The sequence below is a fragment of the Triturus cristatus genome, chromosome 1_1 (genome assembly GCF_964204655.1).
Source record: "Triturus cristatus chromosome 1_1, aTriCri1.1, whole genome shotgun sequence".
In the NCBI taxonomy this organism is placed as follows: domain Eukaryota; kingdom Metazoa; phylum Chordata; class Amphibia; order Caudata; family Salamandridae; genus Triturus; species Triturus cristatus.
In genome coordinates this window covers 219,870,599-219,892,422 of record NC_140579.1, presented here as the reverse complement: position 1 = coordinate 219,892,422, position 21,824 = coordinate 219,870,599, and the positions used below count along the sequence as shown (strand labels likewise).

The 21,824-nt window shown below is 46.4% G+C and overlaps 1 protein-coding gene across 2 annotated transcripts in view; it reads right to left on the bottom strand.

Moving 5' to 3' along the window:
- Positions 1-21,824, bottom strand: part of LOC146870015 (nuclear ubiquitous casein and cyclin-dependent kinase substrate 1-like) — a 176,507-nt gene that overhangs the window by 95,256 nt on the left and 59,427 nt on the right. For both annotated transcript variants that reach the window (XM_085624160.1, XM_085624161.1), the window contains exon 2: positions 12,526-12,569. In XM_085624160.1, coding sequence (XP_085480286.1) covers positions 12,526-12,569 — 44 coding nt within the window. The remainder of the gene's footprint in view (positions 1-12,525; positions 12,570-21,824) is intronic.

The following is a 21,824-nucleotide window of genomic DNA, read 5'->3' as shown; positions in this document are numbered from 1 at the left end:
TATTTTGTCTGTCTCTTAAGTGTCTTTGCAGGTTTGCAAATGCAGGACAGCTTAAGAGATATTTTGATTGCTCCGGGGTCCCCGCACATGGGCGGGACTATTCATAGATTATGACTATACACAGAGATCCCCTACTTCAGAAGTGGCCTTTCCGCCGGTGTAGACGGCTGAGGAAAGAAAGCCTTGAGAATTACCGGCTCATTTAAATGAAAGTCCGAGGGCACCTTTGGTATGAATTTTGGATTTGTCCGTAGAATTACTGTATTCCGTTTGAATTGGAGGAAAGGTTTCTGGATTGTAAGAGCTTGTAATTGTCCAATACGTCTTGCTGAAGTGAGAGCAAGAAGGAGTGTTAATTTCCATGAGAGGAATTTCAAATCCACTCGATGAACCGGTTCAAAAGGAGGCTTCATCAGCTGGGTGAGAACCAAGTTCAAATGCCATGTGGCAGACGGAGGTCTCACAGGAGGAAAAACTCGAAATAGGCCTTTGAGAAATTGCTTGACAATTCTAGAGGACCAAAGAGACGGCCCAGAGGCAATGCGTCTAACGAGAAACTGCTGCCAAATGAACCTTTATGGACGAATGAGCCAAACCTGCCTTCGCTAAGGACAAGAAATAAGGAAGAACTTGATGAGGCTGAGACAAGAAAGGATCCACACTTTGCTGATGGCACCAGATGCAAAAGCGTTTCCATTTGAGACAGTAAGTCTTGTTAGTGGAAGGAGCTCTAGCCTGAGATAGAACATCCCTTATTTCGTCCGAGAGAGGAAGATCTAGGAATTCTCGCTGCTCAGGAGCCATGCTGAGGGGTGTAAGGAACGAGGATTTGGATGCCAGATCTGGCCCTGGGACATCGTGAGAAGATCCGGAATTATCCGTAAAGGACGTGGAGGGACCAGAGAAAGAAGGTGAAGCTCCGTGAACCATATGTCAAGAATTCCTGTCATGCGAGGGGAGGAAAACGGTAACCAGCGAAAACGGACTACATCTCCCAGGATGCTTAGCGGTTGAGAGGTTATGTAAACAGGAGAGCTGTTACATAACTCAAGGAAAACACGCCCTTATGTAAAACAGGAGAGCTGTTACATAACTCAAGGAAAACACGCCCTTATGTAAACAGGAGAGCTGTTACATAACTCAAGGAAAACACGCCCTTATGTAAACAGGAGAGCTGTTACATAACTCAAGGAAAACAACGCCCTATAAAGGGAGGAACCGGGAGGTACAACGCTGTCGGATATTGTGTTTACAACCGACGTACCTGCTTAGTGAAGAGCAGTGTTCCGGAGTGGTGCTCCAGTAAGGCAAGAACGGAGGTAGGTCGAGTCGTTACTCCCTGGGCCGTGTCTTGCCCCATCGTCACCTGTGAAGGACCCGGAAGCTCTACCGGATAACCATTGAGCTTCGCTTTTTGACTCGGCTGAGTCAAAGCGCAGTGGCGCTTTTGCTGGTTGGAGTCGTAACTCCCAGCCCGACCAGAGATACAGGGACTGCCAGCTGTAACGCACACCAGGAGGTGTTTGCCGCGTTACAGACTCGGAAGTCCACAGGATCGATCGAGCGGCTGCTCTCGGTTCAGTCTTCTTTGCTTGTGATTGGGGTATCGGTGACGCATCACCAGGAGGTGACTCCGCGTCCCGGTGCAGTCTGAGGAAGAGGTTGAGCGGCTGCTCCCTTCAGGTAGAGACCCCGGCTGGGTGTTTCCCTGACTCCTCGATTCTCCCCAACACTCTTCGTGCCCCTCACAGCCTACCGATTGGCATTGTCGGCCATTTCATTTCTGCCCTCTGTTGGCATACGCCGGGATCGGCGTATATGCAGAGGACGGTTAGGACCATCCGTGCTGTGGGCTGGTAACGTACTTAGCCTGGAGGATTCCAGTGACTATAACCTTTGTTTATTCCTTGTATTATTTTTGCCTTCATTAAAATAACTAAACCTTCACAAGTGGTTGCGTTCTCATTATCGTGTCTGTTAAACGATCCTGAGACGTTCAGGGCGTTACACCATAACTACCTCAGCCAAGCCGGGGCTATTAGGATCATCTTGCACGGTTCCGTCTTGATCTTTCTGAGTACCCTCGGTATTAACGGAATGGGGGGGAAAAAGCATACACAAATGCGCTTGACCAAGCTATCGAAAGCGCATTCCCCAGCGATCCGCGATTGTGAACTTTGCATGCGTAAGACTGGCATTTTCTGTTTTCCGGGGTAGCAAAAAGACCTATTGAAGGTTTGCCCCACTGGTGAAAAATGTCCTCCAAGACCATCTGGTTTAGTTCCCACTCGTGGCTGACTGATGAAAGCCTGCTGAGCCTGCCCGCCTTTTCGTTCAGCACTCCTGGTAGGTGTTCCACAGTGAGCGATATTCTGTGTAGGATCGCCCATTCCAAAATCCTCTGGGCCTCCTGCAACAGAAGAGATCTGGTACCCCCCTCTTTGTTGATGTAATGCATGGCCGTGGTGTTGTCTGTGCGGACGATTACCGCCGAACCCTGCAACCGCGGAAGAAATGCTTGAAGAGCCAGACGAATCGCTCTGAGTTCCAGGAGGTTGATATGAAGAAGGCGGTGCCTGGGTAACCAATGCCCGCTGACCTGCAAGTCCTGAAGCACCGCGCCCCAGCCGTCCAGCGAGGCATCTGTTGTGACAACTTGAGGGGCCGGATTGCTTACGAAGGATAGACCTTGGAATAAATTCTCCTCCTGTGTCCACCACAAGGCGGCTTCCCTCATTGCCGCAGCAATAACCACCTGGTCGTCGAAAGAGCCGTGGATTTGTTGCCACTGCATGTCTAGTTGCTCTTGAAGAGATCGCATCTGCAATCTGCAGTGGGGTATCAGAGGGATGCATGAAAAAATCACGCCTAGAAGGGATTTGTAACGGTTTACTGAAAGACACTGTCTTTTTTTCTCAACAAATGAGCCAAGGACCTCAGCTTTTCTTGCCTTTCGAAGGTTGGAGAAGCCTTGTTGAGAGAAGTGTCCAAGATAGCCCCTAGGAACCGTGCTCTCTTGGACGGACAGAGCGACGACCTCGGCCTGTTGAGTCAGACCCAGATTGCTTAACAGAGTCGTACATGCCCAGACTGTCTCCTCCGCTATTCGCCGGGACGGAGCCTTCAACAACCAATCGTCCAGGTAGGGGAAGATTTGAAAATGCCGTTTCCTGAGGAAAGCTGCTACCGGCGTCAGCACCTTGGTAAAGATCCTCGGGGCAGAGCGAAGTCCAAAGGGTAAAACCTTGAATTGGAAGTGGCTCTTGGCTACTGTGAATCGTAGAAACCTCCTGTGGGATGGATGAATGGGGATGTGAAAATACGCATCGAGAGTGGCCATGAAATCTCCCGGGTTGAGGAGACGCAAGATATCCTGGAGAGAGACCATCCAAAAGGATTGACTGATGAGATAGGTGTTGAGCTCCCCAAAATCTAAAATGGGGTGCCATTTCTCCAGCGTTTTCTTGACCAGGAAAAACCTGGAGTAGAAACCGTCCCCCCTCTGAGACAGGGGAACCGGCTCCACCGCTTCCTTGAGGAGCATCTGATGAACTTCTAGCCTTAAGAGACGCAGATGTTTTGAAGGAATAGCGACAGGGGGCTTGGAAGGTGGTATTTGAAGAAACTCCAGCGTATGACCATCTCGAATGATATTGAGCACCCAATGTTCTGATGTTATCCGGACCCAGTTGTGGAGGTATTGAGACACCCTGCCTCCCACAGGTGTCAACGGGGAGGTGGGTACAGTAGGCAGAGCCAGAACGCCGCTATTGTCTCTTGGAGGTGTCATGCCCCTTGCGATTCTGTTTTCCTCTAGTGTTTGAGCAAGAGCAAGACTAGGTCTGGCCTTGCCGTTGTTGGTACTGTGGGCGATACGACTGAGATGTCGAACCATAAGAAGAGTACCGTTGCTGTTGGTAGGAGCCTCTGTAGGATGTGGTACTCTTCACTCTGGCCCCACGGAAAGGAACTTTACGATATTGAAGATTGGCTAGAGACCTCGCCGTCTCCGTATCTTTTTTAATGTCCAGGAGGGCATCGTCGACATGTTTCCCAAACAATACCTCACCATCAAACGGGAGGTCCAGGATCTTGTTCTGAACCTCCGGTCGGAACCAAGTCGCCCGGAGCCAGCCCTGCCGACAAAGAACAGCTGCACCTGCCAGTGCACGGAAAGCGGTTGTGGCGATATCCATGGCGCAGTCCATCACCTCCGCCGACGTAGCCTCCCCCTCCTGTAGAATCTTCTTAGCCTCAGTCTTGGCCTCCAGTGGGAGCTGGTCCAAATAAGGCGAAAGGTCGCACCACATTTGGCGATCGTACCTGCCAAGGATCGCCAATGCATTAGCAGCCCGTACTAAAAAAGACTCGCCATAGAGGAAAAACGTTTCCCCGCATTATCAAGGCACCTGCCCTCTTTATCAGGGGTGGTTAGTGGTGCTGAAGGATTACGTGACTTTCGTTGCGCCGCCTGGGAAACTACCAAATCCGGCTGACCAATCAAGGACGCTGGACTATCCTCAGGCGCCTTGTACTTTTTTGAGGTGCGGCAAAACCGGAATAACCGTAGCGGGGTTCTTCATCGCCTTCAAACCCTCATCCCATACATGGCCACCAATGGGAATGGAACAAACCACTTTCCTGTAGGGCTCCTTGAAATCATACAGGAAGCATTCTGTTTGAACTGACTGCATAGGAAGCTGGAATCTACTGGAGGCTCTTTCCATCAGCTTGTGAAAACCCCGAATATCTGCCGGGGGAGAATCCAACGGATCAGGAGTAGGTGAAGCAGGATCCGGGATTACATAGTCCTCACACTCAGCACACTGGTTAGACGTTTTGCCAGTATCCTGATCCTCGTCCAAGGAATCATCATGAAGATCTGGGACCACAGGAGGTAAACCTGGACTGGAAAGTTGCGGTTGTGAAACTGAGGCGGTTGTCCCGGTGAAAACACTGCAGGAGCCGATGAGGTAGGCACAGTGCACAGCAGAAAAAGTTGAAGACGGAGGAGGAGGAGCTTGTGAAAACCTCTTCCGATAATCGTGTAACATGCCCTGGAGATCTGCCAGGAGCGTAGAAGGAACTGCAACCATACCCTGGCCTGCTCTGTCCTGACGATCATAGGATGGTTGATGGGAGTACCCAGGAGTGTAGTCGCCCTCTGAATCAGTGTCCTGACATTTGACCAATAATTGTGAGGGACTATGGGCATAGACACACGAATCCTGATCCTCCCCATCAGCGTCCTCTTCTTCTTCGAGCAATAGTGCGGGAGGCAAGGGGGCCACCCTCCTTGGTGAGGTCATATCAGGCGTTATTCGTTTTAAGGATATTGTAATCCTCTCCGTCAACGGTACCGTCGGCGTTGAAAGAGAAACCATCGTCGACGAGGTTGTCGACGGATGCTGCACAGTCGATGGCTGAATCGTCGAAGAGATGGGAGTCATTGACACTGCCGTCGACACTCCTACCATCGTCATAGCTCTCGTGGACAACACAGTCGTCGCAGTCACAGTCGTCGCCACCCTCGTCGTAGACGCTCCCGTCGACGCGGACGTCGAGGTCTGAATTGAAGGCACAGTCGACGAGCCCGTCGACGGTGAAACTTTCTTCACTGGAGGTTTGGAAGCCTTCGTCAACGGAGTCTTCAGCGTCGTCGATGACTATCTAGAGTCTTTTTCTGACTTCTCAGAAGATAGAGAAGGGGGCTTCTTAAACGCCTTAGTGGATTCTACCACTGCTGGGGCTGCAGATAGTCCTTCCCTCTCCTTTGCACCGTGGTGAGGAGATTCACTCGGACTCCGGCTCTCAGACTCACGGGGGGGGTCTTTTTTGATGCCTTAACAGGACGTTCAGAGGATGGTGACGGGGAAGCTCTACCCCTTTTCACTGACCTGCGAGAGGAGGTGCCAGATGAGTCCTCACTGTCACTGGACAGAGCACCCTTCCTTGACTTCACCTTCTGGAGCCACGGGAGAAGGCGACCCTCGCGGTCCCGGAGGGTCTTCGTAGAGAAGGTGCAGCAGATCTTGCATTCTGCAGCCTTATAATCCAGGTACAGGCAATAAATGCAGTCCTTGAGCCTGTCCTCCACTTACAGCCTCTTTTTGCCACAGGTGGAACAAGGCTTGAAAAAGGGCTTTCTCCTCCTTGGCAGACATTCCTGAATGAAACACCAACAATTTTGAAGTAAATATTTTGGAAAAAAGCAGTCAGAGTTGAAGTGAGCAGAGTTCAAAGGAGACTCCCTAAGCACAACGTGCGGTAGAAAATCTGAGGCTCTGAGGTGCTCACAGGAAGGTTCTGTGGGGTGAGGCTAATCTGATTGGTTGTTGCTTTATTTTGGTCTCTTTTACAAAAAGAGGTAGATATGCTACAAAAGGGAATGAGGCCTAGGCCTTCTTTCTCTTTTGTACCTACTGCTATATTATTTTGGGTACAGAGACTCCCATTCTGACGACGGGGAATGATACAAGCTATGGGAATCTATGAAAGTTCCAATACTGGAGTAACTGTAGTGATGTGCATACTGGTGTATTGAACCTGCACATGTCATTTCAGAGTATATGCAAAGAAGCGTATAAAGTAGAGTGTGGGGGTGATGGCAGAAGAAATTCTAAAAAGTGCCTTTTACGAACACAGTCTGTGAAAACAGACTTTGGCAAACTATCCAAATCGGAACATTAGTATGTACGCAGTAACAAACACTAAGTGGCGCATAACGTAAATGTCAATGAATTCCTCTGCACACTGAAAACTTTCCTGGCTAATGTAACAAATGTGCAATTCTATTAAGGACACGAAGGCAAGGATTATGCTTTTCTTTCTTCGTTTACTAACATAGCAGCCAAGATCAAAGAGGGTAAAGCCCAACATCCAATGGGCATCAGAGAGCGACATCACCCTTTGTCACTCTTCGTTTGCTCTTTCTTCCTGCGACGGATGCAGACTGTGAAAGGAAAGATCCTACTCCTGTGCAGAAGTCTCTGTTCCTGCAATAATCAGACCAATTTTAACCCATGTAGACCTCTTAAGTAAAATTAATACAGCTATTAACATGTAGATCAATGATTCCTAACTGACAAGCCTAACCACACTGTGATATATTTACTAGTGTGACTTCAAACCACATTCCTTACATCCATAACAAGATCCAATCATGTCGAGTGATCACGATGTACCATCGGGCAGGATAATCCTCACTTCCATGTTCTTAATAAAATTGAAATTTTCCATTACGTTAGCTAGAAAATGTTTAATTCTATGCCAGGAGGAGAGTATTATTTAAAGCGTATCCACACCAGAACTGCAATGGAGGAGACTGGTTTGAAATAAAATCTCAAAAAGGTCGAATCCAAAGACGGGTCCGTTGCGTTCAAAACATTCTCTAAGTGCGCTCTGCTTTTGAAGCCATAGCTCCTCAAGAACAATGCGCCCCAAACACTATATATCAATCCCGGCTTCTTGCACGACCCATTGAACCAATCTTGCGATGGTCAGGGAGGAGACTGACGTAACTGCTTCCGCAGAGAAATTACCAATTGGCTTTTCCCATTAGTCCTGGCTTTGTAAGCCTGAATACATGCCACCAAACATAACTTTGGGGAAATCGAAAAAGGCTGGCTACAAGATCAGGCGGCATTTGCACTTTGGCTGTATAGCAACGTGAAAAGGGACACCATCCTGAGTAAAAGTCCTCCCCGTAATATCTGGGGCCCTGACATCCGAAACTGTTCTACACAAGATCAGACATATTAGGGAGGTCATTTGGGCCGACAATTGTTTACTGGAAAGGTGCTTATTGTTGGCCCCCACTCACACCACATGGTTGATGTATCGGACCAATACAACATTGCCCATTTTAAGAAAAATGCGGCATTGGGCCCGGTCCTTGGTCTAGCACTTCACTGCAAAGGAGCCTGCCATAAATTTTAAGCAATTGATTTGCAGGTGGACCATCAGCCGTCTGTGAGAAAATCCAACTCTTTAGTCACAAAAAAGTTCCTGGGATTAACCTAAAAGAAGATCCCAACTCGTGTCAGTGCCATCGGATTTGATCACTAGATCTGGTAGTGAGCAAAAAAGGGCGTGCCCGTTACAGGCCTCCATGTGGGAGAGCCACCAAGGGAGTTTCTCCTTGGCCTCTTCAGAGACGAGCATACTGGAAGGACTTTAGACCACGACAGAGGTGAGGCACTTTCAACCGTTGTAGGCCAAAAATGAAGGGGGCCTGGGAAGATTGCCTGTTTGGAGGACGACAAGACACTGGCTTCGACAGGGTTCTTCGCACCTAGTGTTGTATTTTGGCCATCGTCCAGGATGGAAGACTCTGTAGTCTCCACCGAGTTGGTCAAGAAACCCAGCAAGGTGAGGGTTTGAGACCAATAAGGAATGACTTCTCGCAAAGGACAATGAACCTAAGGGATTGGAGGAAGTCCATCGCCATCTCCAGATGTGCGGACAATGTGCGAGGACATTGATCCATGAAGCATTTTGTCGAGATAATCTAAGTTGCGCTCCGCGGAAGCCCTCAGGTGTTCGACTACCAGTTTGAGAACCTTGGTCAAACACATGGGAGACTGGGAAAGGTCGAAAGGCACAGAGGTGAATTTGAAAGTTGGGTCCTGCCACTGAAACTGGAGGAACTGACCATCCAGTAACTGTCTCCACAGATCCAGAAGAAGACGGATGCCCTTAATTTTGAAGCGGTGGAAGACCAGCTACTTGTTGAATTCCAGGAGGGTGATCACTGGGTATTGACCCAGTCCAGTTTTCCCACCAGGACCAGACTGCTTATGAACCCAGAAGGGTGAAGGAAGGATGGACGAATTGCCCCTTTGGTGGGGAGTTCCTGAATCTCCACCTGAATAAGGATGATCTTTTGTTGGGAGAAGTAAAGAGGGCACAGAGAAACCTGTTGAAAAGGAGGCCAATAGAATTCTATGTGGATCTCTTGAACTGTTCGGAGCATCCAGGAGTCGGGAGTAAGCCCTCCAATTGTCCATATGAAATGGGTCAGACGACCCCTCCAGCGCCTGTGGTAGTGGAGGGTTAGAAACACCGTGTCTGCTGGTGGAAGAGCCTCCACCTCTTCATCCGTTAGGCAGTGCCTCGGTGTCTTGCACGACCTCGAGTTGGGTAGAGGCCTCCAAATCAGGAGGAATCTTGCCATTGCTCTATGAGAAGGCTGGCCCCTGTTGGAGGTGGGTGAATGGATATGGCTCGCCGTGAACCCCCTGTTGCAGCCGGCCCCGGTGAAAAACACAAGTATGAAAGATCCGCTTGATAGACGACTGGGCCTGATCAAGTGAATTAAAAGTAGACAAACTTTCTGAGTTCCTTGACAAACGGATCGCCTAAGAGCCCGCCCTGTGCCACCTGTTCGGCCTCAGACGTCTCTAGCTCCTCCGAGTTTGGGATCTATTTTTATCAGCAATGACCTGCGCCTCTCCATAGAGATGGCACAATTGGTGTAAACAAGGAGAGTGATAGCTCCTTAGGTCCAGCAAGATAGCACCTCTAGGGAACTGAGGGCCCCTGACGCCTTGGCTTCTTCCGCCATGTCTAATATCTTTGTCAACGGACCCATTATGTCCAGGAGATTACGCTGGAACGACCACCAGGAGCGATCTATACTTTTTATTTGATCCTTGATAAACCTAGCCAAAAAGGTGGCCATCTTTGTGTCAATCTTGGGCATGACGGCCATCTTGCTATCTCCTTAATGAGAGGTTTGCGTAGCCTCCCTTGCCACATATGTCGCCCAGTAACCAATCAGAAGAGTGCGGATGCATAAGTTCTTCAGGGTCTAATCTATCGGATTGCGATCTGCAAGGGATTGGACACAGAACGTTTTGTGGTTTAAGTCATCATCGAATCCTAATGAGATCTATCAGAGGCAGTGGCGATGTGGCCCTAGGAGCAGTGGGCCCACAGGAGCATCTAGGTAGGGCATAGGCTGGGGAGTTGGGGCCTAAGAACCCTTTCTTTAACCTAGAAAACACATCTAGATCCTCCCCTGAAGGCTGTGGGCGCTTGCACGGGTTCACAGTAGGGGGAGGGAGCAGGTGGGTAGCAGCCAACAAAGATCTACCTTCAGTGGGAGGGGTTATAGGCATAGCTGCCATATCCTTTAGATTCTGTTTCAGGTGGGCCACTGCATCTGAGACCATCTTAAGTATGTAGGCGTTTACTGCATCACAAACTGGGAACGTGCGAGATCTTCCTCTTCCATGTAGTAGTCATTATATTCCTCCATGGGGCCTGTGAGATAAGGATGTCTCCAATTTGCCAGGAAATGAGTTATCAGTGACATCCCACAGTTTAAGAGGGTACTTTAAGCTGGAGGGACCCAGATGATGTAGAGGTAGCTAGCTACGATCCCCAGTAAGGCACTCCGGGGTGATGGGGCTATGAGCCCCAGCAGACACTACTTACTCTTAGTTATCAATGGGCTCTCACTAATAAAGAAATCATCTGGGCAGAGTCTACCAGAAGAAACGGGAGCTGTAGCTTGCCGTGCAGCACTGTTTTACCCCTCAGGGTGTTATGCTTCCGGCGTTAATAGGGCCAACCAACTAAACAGCACTGCAGATGGAAGCGCTCAGCAAGTGGAGGAAGTCCAACACGCTGATCAATCCATGGGCATTGAGCAGGAGGGTCTTGCAGGGCACGAGATACGAGGGGTGCGCACTCTCTACTGGTCAGGGTATCACAGCTCGCCCAGCCCATATAAACAGAAGAATGTCAAGAAGAGGACGCAAAAGAAATGACGGAGAGGCCGCTACTAAGTGAAAGGTGTTACAACAAACAAATGATGGACGGAATGCTGACAATGCAGACATTCTCCCCCAGTCAAGAGATCTGGGTTAAATCCATCGTTCTTTTGCCCACTACGCCACCCCAGTTTAGACATGGCCATATGCAAATCAGTCTTGACCCTGTGCCTCATGGGAACAGTCCAGCCCGAACTGCCAAGCCATGTCTTCCCTGGACCGGAATCAAGCATCCTAGGACGGGTTTCTGGCTATCAGCCGTCATCAGCCAGGATAGCTAGACTCCAGTGGCGTAGTGAGCACGGGTCCCACGTCTGGGAATACCCATCCCACTTAGGGCGAAAAGCGTTACAACAAACAAATGATGGACGGAATGCTGACAGATCTCTTGACTGGGGGAGAATGTCTGCATTGTCAGCATTCCGTCCATCATTTGTTTGTTGTAACGCTTTTCGCCCTAAGTGGGATGGGTATTCCCAGACGTGGGACCCGTGCTCACTACGCCACTGGAGTCAAGCTATCCTGGCTGATGACGGCTGATAGCCAGAAACCGGTCCTAGGATGCTTGATTCTGGTCCAGGGAAGACATGGCTTGGCAGTTCGGGCTGGACTGTTCCCATGAGGCACAGGGTCAAGACTGATTTGCATATGGCCATGTCTAAACTGGGGTGGCGTAGTGGGCAAAAGAACGATGGATTTAACCCAGATCTCTTGACTGGGGGAGAATGTCTGCATGGTCAGCATTCCGTCCATCATTTGTTTGTTGTAACGCTTTTCGCCCTAAGTGGGATGGGTATTCCCAGACGTGGGACCCGTGCTCACTACGCCACTGGAGTCAAGCTATCCTGGCTGATGACGGCTGATAGCCAGAAACCGGTCCTAGGATGCTTGATTCTGGTCCAGGGAAGACATGGCTTGGCAGTTCGGGCTGGACTGTTCCCATGAGGCACAGGGTCAAGACTGATTTGCATATGGCCATGTCTAAACTGGGGTGGCGTAGTGGGCAAAAGAACGATGGATTTAACCCAGATCTCTTGACTGGGGAAGAATGTCTGCATTGTCAGCATTCCGTCCATCATTTGTTTGTTGTAACACTAAGTGAAAGGTAGCACGCTGCCGAACCTGTAAGGGGGCAAATACACTGAAAACCACACAATAAATCATATGAAGCAACGATGGGGATCAGAGTCCCTCTAATTTGCTTGCACTCTGCTGCGAGCAGATGTCACTTCCGGATGCCCATTGCATGTTGGACTTTACCTTCTTTGATCTTTATTTTCCCTGGGTTTATGGGAAATTAAGTTTTTTTATTTTTTTAACATGTTGACATGGCTGCTATGCTATTAAACAAAGAAAGAAAAGCATAATCCTTGCCTTAAGGTCCTGACCTAGAATTAGAGAAAAACGAAAAACCCGTTTATATAGGGCTGCTTGATCAATTTGGATTTCAATTGTTTTTTAAATTAATAGACAACACCAGCATTAATTATTCATGACGTTCAAAAATACTGAACCCAGTTTCTGACTTGCTTCAAAAACTCATCGTAATATTACATGTAACATTCAGACCAAGGTAGGACCATAGCGACTGGCTACAACATGCACCTGTATTGATCCGTTACATACATATGGCATAAAAAGATTTCGATGAGATATAGCAAAACATGCGTTTAGGGAACTTTTCTAGGCCCTTACAAAAGAAAGGAATATATGTACCTCAACTAATGAGAATTGCGTTAACACTTACCATCAGAATCCTGGTACATCGAGTAATCAACCACCTTCCTGTTCCTGTGGAGTGGAAAAAGGTTTCTAAGTTTTACATGAACACAAGGCTATTACTGTATCTACAATATTTCTAGTATGGATTTAGCTTTGGTACAGGGTGAGAGGTCAAGCAAAAGGTGCTATTTGGACGTGTGGGACATATAAAGAAATAGATGCAAAAGCAGCAGGTGGTGTGCGTTTATCTTTGTCGGTGACGGTACATATTGCCTGTTACAGCTGAAAATTCGGGGGAGAGATGTCCTTTCAAATTAAACAAAGCATAACCAACCGTAAAATGCAATAGAACAGATTTAGATGTCTCCAACATGCACTCTAATTCTGGTTGGATTGTGACTGGATTGTTCAGAACACGTCTAAACAAAACAAGCATTGGCATAGCCAATAGGTCTCGCCTTTGGAACCTTATAAGTATTTAGTTATGCAGCAGGTTCCTAAGGCGAGACCTATTGGCTATGCCAATGCTGGTTTCATTTTTCTTACACCCCTTCCGCTCTACCCCTCCTGCATTGTTGCTTGATGACACCACACCCCCACACGTGTTACTTATCCAGTCTGCACCTGCCCCTCCCCGTCATTTCTTGCCCCGTCCACCCTCCACCCACTCCCTTTTCTTTGCTAGCCCCCTCCTTTTCTGCAAGGAAAAAAAGCTCCCAAGAGTCACGGCAACAGGGTTCAAGATGCTTCAACTATGCAGGTGGCACTGCGTTCCTGCTCTAAATGGCCTTTTTAGGTCTCGCCTGACCCAGCGCATGCGCTGGTCTGGCGAGACATTTTGTGAGGGCTCCAAAAAGTGCTACCAGGCCAGCCTAGACCTACAGTGCATGCGCGCGCCGCGCTTTACCGCGATTACTTTCACGGCCGCTTTGATGTTTGAACGCGATCGCGATCACTTTCGCGGCCGCACTGATGTTCTCTGTGAGGCTTCAATAGGTTGCAGCAGTTAAAACAAGCATTGGCATAGCCAATAGGTCTCACTTTTGGGACCTTATAAGTGTTTAGTTATGCAACTGTTGCATGGCTAAACACATAAGGTCCCAAAGGTGAGACCTATTGGCTATGCCAATGCTTGTTGTCACTGTCTTCATGCGGCGCCAACACAACAAAGCTAATTAAAACAAGCATTTGCAATGCAATAGGTCTCGCATTTGTGAGAGTTAGAGCTATTGGCGTAGTAAATGACAATGTTTTGTATTGTTGTGTTTTGGTTTGGAGTGGATGTATATGGTGTGGAGTCAAATTATGTGAGTTGCATTGGAATTGTTTGGTGTGTAGTGTATTTGTATAGTTGAATTATGTAGTGTGGTGGATAGATGGATTGAGAGCTGCAGAGAATAGATAGAAAGGAAGATAGAGAGGCATAGGAAGTTTGTGCATGAAGTGGTGAATGAGCTTGAAATAGACCGCCGAGCAGAAAGACTGTGTGAGAAAGAGAAAGAAGTGAAGAGCAGGTCACAGACGCATAAAGAGGGAGCGCAAAATCAATTTCACGTAAAAATCAAACCAATATTCTGATTTACCAGCCAGGTGAGGTTTTGCAACGCTGCATGCCTTCAGATGTGTTATTTGAGTTTTAATAAAGATTACACCCTCTACAATCCTTGTCAAATTAAAGTTCACAGAAAACAACAGATTCCACATCCTCCAGTAGAATGCGCCCGTCCCATGCTTTGAACTGAGAACATAAATGAATTGCCGTTTACATGGTGTGGGACACTGGCTCCCCGATGTTGTTAGCCTTTGACACACACGTTGTTTTCTGCAGGGATCGCCCTCCACCATCAACAAACAATAATGAGGAAAAACAGCACGGAGCAGCCGGCACAGCAGTGCAGTCACGTTTCATATGGGATGGGGAAGGGGGGGGGGGGGGGGGGGGGGGGGGGGGGGGAGGGACTGCAGTATGCAATAATCAGCCCCTTATGAGGTCCATCAGCCTGACACGCACGTCTCACATCTGGCTACTAACATGCCTTACAGCTGCTGACCAACTTCTAAAAAGAAAGTAATGGCGTTGTAAATGACAATGTCTTTTTACCCCCTGTTGACCCCCGCATACAGACATACATAGAAACCGCACTACAAACTGGCACACATGCATGCACATGCTGAGAAACACATGCACCCAGTGCGACAGACACACTAGTACTTAGAGGCACACGGGTGCACCGAAGCACGTGCTCACACACGCAGGCACACTGAGTCAAAGGCACACTGAAGCTTTGGGTCCGAATGGGCCCGTTCAAACCTGGCTGACGCCTGGTTCCGCTACAGACATGACAGTCTACTTCTTGAAAATGCGAGTTATACAAGTATATTAAAAGAAAGTTCTAAGTATTAAAAAAAAAAAAAAAAGTGACCCACGGATTTTTACTGGAGCGCTCTATTGAGACAGCGTTTTCCTTGCTCGACTTTTCAGGACAGCAAGTTATATCACCTTGGCTTTGATGGAATTAACGTGGAATTGATCCTCAGCTGGCTTGTATTCGCATTTTGTTTGATTGTTTCACTTTAAAAGCATTGCGCTTTCCCTCAAGGCTGAAATTTCCTAGTAACAGCGTGATGATGCATTTTCGGCCTCGAGAGATCATCTTCGGTGCTTGGAAAAAACAAGCATTAAAAATGAAATAGGTCTCGCCTTTTATTAAGTTAAAGCCATTTGCTTTGCTACACAATACCATTAGCAAAGCAAATGGCTTTAACTTAATCAAAGGCGAGACCTATTGCATTTTCAATGCTTGTTTTTCCAAGCATTGGCCACGCGCGCACACACACAACTCCTGCTTCTCCCCCTCCCCCACCACATATCGCGGCCGCATCCATAAGATGTGGCCTAACGGCTAGAGCGTACGACCTCGAAGCTTGGTAACCAGGTTTGAGTCTCTGCGGCGCAACCTCTTTAGATTCTGGGCAAATCACTTCATCTCCCCACGCCTAACAAAACATGGATGTGCCCGTCTGGAACAGCTGGTGCTCGTGTAACGCGCCCCGATACCTCCGGGTTGAGTTAGAGCTATATAAACCTACAAGACAAAAAACACGGCTCTGCGGATCTCATACGCCCTCACACATGCACTCACTTTCACGTGTCTCAGAGGTACTCTCGTGCTCGTGGGGGATGCACTCTCTCCCCTCCATAAGTGCCTCTCTCTCCCAGAAGATTCACGCACTTCCTGCTGGTTGGCGAAGAGTGAGACACAAGCTCTCACGTGACAATGTCGGGGTATAGCGCCCACTGTTGTTAAAGTCACCAGAGAAGCCAGAGACACTTTTCTCTTTTAGAGCCGTCCCAGTTGGACTGGCTTGCCTGACTTCCTTTTCTGCTAAAAGGTTTCTTATCTTTATGGGGCCATGTGTTTGGCCCCATAAAGATAACAAACCTTTTACGCCAGCAGTAAGTCGGGGCAGCCAGTCCAACTGGGACGGCTCTAAAAGAGAAAAGTGTACGTCACTGGAAGCTCTTTTCCAATGGCTGGCCACCGTTTACCATAGATGGTGACGCCAGCCAATGGAAAAGAGGGTCAGGGCTTAAACCCAGCTAGTGAAAGCTACCCTAAATCATTAAATCTCGCCAGCGAGACTGCGCATGTCTACGCAGCCTACGACAGGCGAGGCATAAAAATGTGCTTTGAGTGGGAGAATCAAAACAGTGCTTTTAAAATGCAAACGTATCACGACAAAAATTGTAAGACGCGTAGTCATAAAATATATTATTTTTCACCAGATTTAATTTGAAATGGAGTGTACCTGCACCTCTCAGCACTATGGAAGTATATTTAATGGGAGACTACAGGCACTTTTCAGGAAATTGGTACTCTAAAAAGTTAGTACCTGAATATATTTAAGCTCTGCAGAACACTGAATGCCATACGAGGTAACCCATGCTGGGCTATTCAAGAGAAGCTGCAGGGAGGCAGAGGCGTGGAGTATGCAAATGACTAATGTGCAATGATATGGTAGTGACGTTATTTCAAAGAACACTTCTATTGAAGGGTGAGGGAAGACGGAGGTAAGAGGGTGGGGAGGGGTTGTCAAGCTTGATCTAGGGGAGAAAGAGCAACATTCAGAGGCGGATGTATGTCGTTACAACGCACACTTTTACAACGCATGCACTTACAACGCATTTTTTACAACGCAAAATCCATTACAACGCATTCCATTACATAGCATGACACTACAGCGCATTTTTAAAAACTACCTTTACAACGCATTCCATTACAACGCATACTACCTTTACAACGCACACCATTACAACGCATAATATTAAATTGCATTTAAGGTAAGTATTAGATAGTATAGGGGTAAAAATTACTTTTCTAACTCCAGGGGGTGCAACAGTAGGGTAAGTGTTGGATAGTATAGGGGTAAAAATTACTATTCTAACTCCAGGGGGTGCAACAGTAGGGTAAGTGTTGGATAGTGTAGTGTAATATTATGCGTTGTAATGATATGCGTTGTAAAGGTAGTATGCGTTGTTATGGAATGCGTTGTAAAGGTAGTTTTTAAAAATGCGTTGTAGTGTCATGCTATGTAATGGAATGCGTTGTAATGGATTTTGCGTTGTAAAAAATGCGTTGTAAGTGTAGTGCGTTGTAAAAGTTGCGTTGTAAAGGTTGTTCCCCTTCAGAGGCTGGTGCAAGCGGGGAGCGACTATATGGATGTGGCATAACAACCAAAGCTGCCAACTCTGGAACTGGGTATCCTGGTGTAATATGGTATAAATTACTCCCGACTCTCATTGTTAGTTATTCTTCTTTATTGCTATGAAGTCATCAAAGCGGACCCGCAGAGGAACAGCTGTTGCTCAGTAGAAAGGCAAGCAGGAATACAAACAGAGGAAGTATTCTAGAATACAGAGAGGAGGAACGAGAGAGAGAGAGAGTAAAGGAAAAGAATGTTACACATCTTACCCTTTATAGGAGAAACAAAATTTACAAAGATTTCAAATATTTACAATTGACATTTCAAACAAAATTAAAATAGTTACCTATGTATAACAAACTAAGAGATTCAATTTAGTACAATTGTTTTTATATTTTATGAAATAACAAAATCTTTAAAATGAGCAGGTAGCCTACAAATCCTTCTAGAAGCTAAATTGGAATAACAACAAGAAGGACTTGTTGAAGAATGGAGATTGACAGCATTGTCCAGAGGTACAGAAATGGACGTGTTATTTTGAGAAACTAAAGTGGAAGTGTTAGAGGAAGACACAGGAGTTTCAAATAAAATGTAATCCGCTGAATCAGAAGTAACTGCAGTTTTGAAATGAATCTTGGCTTGTTCTTCTGAGATGGAAACAAATCTATTCTTGTTCCACCATCTTCCATCTTGAAGAAGACAAGAACCAAGACCAACTTTTAAAATCTTTGTAAGGAGAGGTAAAGGAAGATTCATCTTTTGACACTAAAAGGTTTTTTTAATTAGAACCCATGAATTCGGAATGTAATCTTTACATGGAGTATGCTTGCGAACATCAAAATTAAATTTTTGCTTATTTTGTGCCAAAGTGACAGTTCGGCGTACATTTCCATTTTTACTTGAATTATTGAGATTGTTAGGAAAGGAGGAATACTTCTCTAACCAAGAAGGTAAGAGTAAAGTGCGACATTTCCTGCCCCATAAAGGGTGTAAAACGGTTGTAGAGTGACACGAAATGTGGTAAGAATTAACCTTTTCTTTAAGAAAGAGGTTAGCATCTAAACCAGACGAAAGGGCAGTTTGAATTCATTCCTTAAGAAAACGATTGGCCCTTTCAACAAGACCATTAGCTTCAGGGCTATATAAAGCTACTTGAATATGTTTGACATCCATAGATTTAAAAAAATCTCTCATGGCATGTGAAACAAAATGGGTCCCATCACCAACTCTTTTGGAGGACCTTCAAGTGAAAAAACAGACTTGAGAAATTGCAACACAAAATGAGTTGAAGCTGACTCCACAAAAGAAAAATCGATCCATTTTGAAAAATAATCAATTAGTACTAGCAAAAATTTTGAAGAGTTTTAATTTTCAAAAATATGGATCCATTGTTTCCATTCGATTTCTGGTTTGCCTGTTCTTTGTAGAAATGGTGGAGGATTTAATGCACTATCCGAGGAAGACATGGATCAGATGAAGAATCAAATAATTGCACAATTTGATAAAATTAGAGAGTTTTTGAATATTTGTATAAATTATTATTTATTTTTTAAACTCTTTCTTACTACCCTTCTAAGAGTCTTTTATTGATTTTATTAAAATTCTTCTTGAAGAATGGTGTAAAACAGTCAGCCTTTCAAAGTAGAACAATCAACCTTCTTAATTGGAAGGCTAAATTGCTGAAAAGAGATGTTCCAATGAAAGAATGTTCTTTATTGAGAAATTCTGAAAGCAACAAACCTCTCTGTTGCCATAAAGCCTTTGTTAAACTTGGTATTCAGGTTTCTAGAATGTTTTAATAATGAGCGCGCACCAGAAATAAAGGGTAGTTCCAAGACGCGGGGATAAATTAGCGCTCGCGCTGGTCGGAATGCAGGAAACACTCATGTTGTATTTTTCCTCTGGCTCCTCCCCTTTGGTACCTTCCGTCCACCCCTTTTTGTTGGCTCTCATGATAAAATGTGAGGACAGCTCAGCTTTGGAAGTTTGCCTTTGGAGGATTTGGTACGGTGAACTCTTCAGAATATTCAGTGAGCGAACTTCCTCCGCTGCTTTCAGTATTTTCGACCCTCCTGCCTGTCGGGTGCGCCTCCATGGAAAGTTTGTGCGCACCCCTAGAGTCAAAATTCTGAGTTCAGTCACCACCTCTGAACTCTGCTGCCTGCGTTCGCTTCCTGTCCTTGGTGGTTCTCCCCACGCTGTGCCACAGCTTCGTCACCCCTACGGAGGCTCCAGCGGACCATCTCCTCAGCGGTCTAAGTCTCCTGACATAAGAGGCTGCTTCCGCATTCCCTGGTGGCTCTCCCGGCATCCCTGCCGAAGACGTGTTTCCTGGACGCCGTCTCACGCCCACCAGCGGGCGGAGTTTCATCGCAGCGCTTCATCGCTGGATGTCTGTGCACCATTGCAAGATTAAGAAATGTATTCAGTTCATGGTGCCGACGCACGCCCACCAGCGGGCGGAGTTCCTCGCAGCTCGCATCATTCCTTAGTGACCGTGCACCATTGCCAGCTTCTATATTATTCACGCCACTAGCGGAGGGGGGGGGGGGGGGGGGGGGGGTATGGTTTTCCTCGCTGTCCATAGTGTCGCTGTTTCTGAAAGCTGCAGCATTGTCAACCGATGGTGTTTTGGGACTACGTCAGGAACTCACACGTTGAGGTAACCATTTTTTTTATTCTCTTCGCGCTTACTTCCATAGCGCTATGCAACGTACTTCTTTGAGCCTTTCGTGACTGTACTTCCACCTTCTTTTTCATTTTAATACGCAACGGTCTCTTGCCTGCATTTGGAATTATCCTCTTTATTAAAGCTTTAGTACATTTCCTGTCACACCAGCCTGCCCTGGATCTACTTGTGAGGATTCAAAATGTTATCTTCATTATTGACTGAAAGGAGGAAGGGAGGGGGGGGAAAGCATACTCTGTGTACCTGAATTTCCTTTTTTTCTCCTCTCTCTGGGGATTATTATCCCTCTTATTCCTACTAGCATGGGCACTCCAGGAATAGGTCAACCTCCCTCATTTTTAAATGAATGTGGAGATCCAGATATTCATTGGAAGGAATGGACTAAACTTTTTGAGTCTTATTTAATTGCCATGGGTGGGGAAAGGTTTTCTGCTTTATGGAAGCAACATATTATTTTACATAATCTGGGAGTCCATGGTCGCAAAGTGTATGAGACCCTGCCTGAAGCAGAACTGGATGAGGAAGACGCTCTAGATGCATATGAAATCACCCTGCTAAAGTTAGGAAACCACTTTGGGGATAAAATAAATGTTTTAGAACGTCACAAATTTTTCAACCGTGCTCAAAGCAAAAGTGAATCTGTGAAAAACTACATTGCGGCTTTGAGAGGCCTAACCCAAAAGGTGTGATTTTGGGGATCTTAATGACTCTTAATACAAGACCAATTAGTAAGATGCACGAGCAACCGTAAGATTCAAGAAAAATTGTTGTCCAAAAATCCCTTGCTGGAAGAAACTATATCTTTAGCTCAATCTATTGAACACACTGCAAAGTGTGTGAAGGAAATACAAATTTCTGAAGTAGTGGCGGCAGTTCAGGTTGATGTTTCCAACAAAAGTGTTTTAAAAGTCAGAAATAAAGGAGATCTATCCAATAAATCCACAAGAGAACATTCGGACCTCAAATGCTACAGATTTGGGAGTAATAACCACTTAGCCAATAATCCTTTATGCACAGCACGTAACGCTCATTGCAAGAAGTGCAACAGAAGAGGTCATTTAGCAAGAGTGTGCAGGGACGGTGACAGCAGTCTAGTCTAAGCCATCAGTAAAGAGCTCTTGTGGCAGTATTATCACAGAGTACCCTAAATGCAACATCTTACTCAATAACAAATCGTTTGAAATGTTCGCAAACTCCTGTTCTCCTTTCACCTTGCTAAATATGGAGGATTACAGGAAAATTAAGGGTGATCCGGGTATGACAATTTTTAAACCTGACATTACACCTCATGGTTATAGTAAAGATCCTATCCCGTTGGTAGGCATGGTGGAAACTCAAATAAGCTTCAAAGGTAGATCCACAGTAGGGAAGGTTTACCTTGTGAGCTCGGGTTCTAACCTTTGAGGATGGAAACATCAAAGGGATCTTGGTATCATTCTCGACCCCAATAGCAAGGAACAGGTCATCTTGGTTAAAGAAGTAGCCTTGGAGAGACCCCTATGTGATGAATTTCCATGCCTTTTCTCAGATGATCTAGGGTTGGTGAAACATTATCAGCACAAAATAAAAATAAGGCAAGGGGCCAAACCGGATGTGCACAAAACTAGCCAAGTACCTTTTCTTTTAAGACAGCCATTAAAAGATGAACTTGACAAACTCTGCCACTTAAGTGTCATACAACCGATTGATGCCTCAGAGTGGTTAGCCCCCATCGTCATCGCTTCTAAAGCTAATGGGCAAGGCATCCGCCTTTGCATTGATTTACGCAGCCTCAATGAAAATATTTGGATTGAACGTTTTCCCCTCCCTAACATCAACAAAATGTTAAGCACTATGGGCAAGGCCAAGTTCTTTTCTTTCATAGATCTTTCCATGGCCTACTACCAAGTAGAACTCCACCCGGAGTACAGGCCTTTAACAGCCTTCTCCTC